The following is a 1518-nucleotide window of genomic DNA, read 5'->3' as shown; positions in this document are numbered from 1 at the left end:
AAGTTCTTGGGAGAAGTGTTCTAACTCCACTATTTACTGTACCTGCACACCCTTATTTATGATGAATTGTTTCCTTATGTGCTTTGCAATTTTTGGAAATTAGATTCATTCCTTTGTATACAGTAACTTTATGCTCACTTTCTGCATTCTGTTACCTGAAGTTCTTGGGAAAAGTGTTCTAACTCCACTATTTACTGTACCTTGCAAACCCTTATTTATGATGAATTGTTTCTTTATGTGCTTTGCAATTTTTGATTGTGGGATAATCTTTAATAGTGTATAGGTTTTTCTTGCAAAATTGCAAAGTAACTTGAGTTGAGAAAGCACACCTCCAAGCCAATTTTTATTAATTTCTCACCTTGGGGATCCTTAGATTATGCATGAGGTATAAACACTGATCCCCAAATCCACATGAAACATAACACATGATGCTAAATTCTGGAAGAGGCGTTTTTCCTCATTCTTTTTTCAAGGCCCAGTAGATACAAACTTCCTTATTACTTCCTGCTGGTAAGTATTTATCCTCCCATGGATTTCAGTGAATTTTTAGTAACCTGTGTGTTTATATATGTTTATATGTATTTGAGAAATTAATAAAAAAAACAAACTTTTAAGATATTTGTTGTGTATCTTAGCCATCTTAGCATCTGGTTGTAAAATCAGTCATGTAATAACTGAGCAACTTTCTTATTTAGTTTTAAAATATAAGCTCTAGAAAAACAACAATCTAATTTAACAATCATCTAATCTAGACAATGTATTTGTATTAATGCACCTACTGTGCTAGTAGTGAAATAAACAATTAGAAAGGAGATATACACAGGACAAAAGGCTGTAATAATGAAATAATTTACCCTAATCCACGGATCATAAGCTTCTCTTCTTCTTTGCCCATCCTCACGCTCAGCAGAGAACGGATCTGACCGAGAGATGCCAGCAGGTTGATGGTGTCCTCCACAGAAACACTGTTTATAGTGTAGGTTTTTGGCAGGGCCCGGATCAGGCCCCCAATGCCATCATACTGTCGATGGAGCAACACGAACATGGCCCTCACCAGCTCAGGGTCTTCAATGACAGACTCTTGAGCCCATCGAACCATGGTGTCAGAGATCAGCTGCTGAAGGGTGGCTGCGGAGTCATTATTGGTGTTTTTTAAAAAGGAAACAATAAGAGAAGACAATTCAATTGCACATTGTATAACCCCAAATTTGCATCTACGCTTGTACCAGGATTTTTAGGAATATTCACTGAATAAAATAAATTTCACTTATTTATATGTACACACACACATCAATAAAGATGAGTTATAGTCATGTAAGAACGAAAATACACCAACTCTTCCTTAAGAACCTTTTTTATAAATAGAGAATTTTAGTTGTTTCAAAATTGCAGCCACTTTTTAAAATTACTGCTGGCAATCGATGGGGCGATCAGTACGAGTGGTCCCATTACTTTTACTTGCATTTTCTTGTTCCTTTATTTTCCTCTCAGAAGATCTGACATCCTATATCCTTATAA

The 1518-nt window shown here is 35.7% G+C and overlaps 1 protein-coding gene across 1 annotated transcript in view; it reads right to left on the bottom strand.

Moving 5' to 3' along the window:
* Positions 1 to 1518, bottom strand: part of LOC105304450 (ryanodine receptor 2) — a gene marked incomplete at its 5' end in the record, with an annotated part of 220090 nt that overhangs the window by 189537 nt on the left and 29035 nt on the right. Inside the window, one exon of the mRNA XM_023522367.1 lies at positions 855 to 1128. Coding sequence (XP_023378135.1) covers positions 855 to 1128 — 274 coding nt within the window. The remainder of the gene's footprint in view (positions 1 to 854; positions 1129 to 1518) is intronic.

The sequence above is a fragment of the Pteropus vampyrus genome, unplaced genomic scaffold, assembly GCF_000151845.1.
Source record: "Pteropus vampyrus isolate Shadow unplaced genomic scaffold, Pvam_2.0 Scaffold342, whole genome shotgun sequence".
NCBI lineage: Eukaryota > Metazoa > Chordata > Mammalia > Chiroptera > Pteropodidae > Pteropus > Pteropus vampyrus.
Note: the sequence above shows the minus strand (reverse complement) of the source record. Positions and strands in the feature narration are given on the sequence as shown.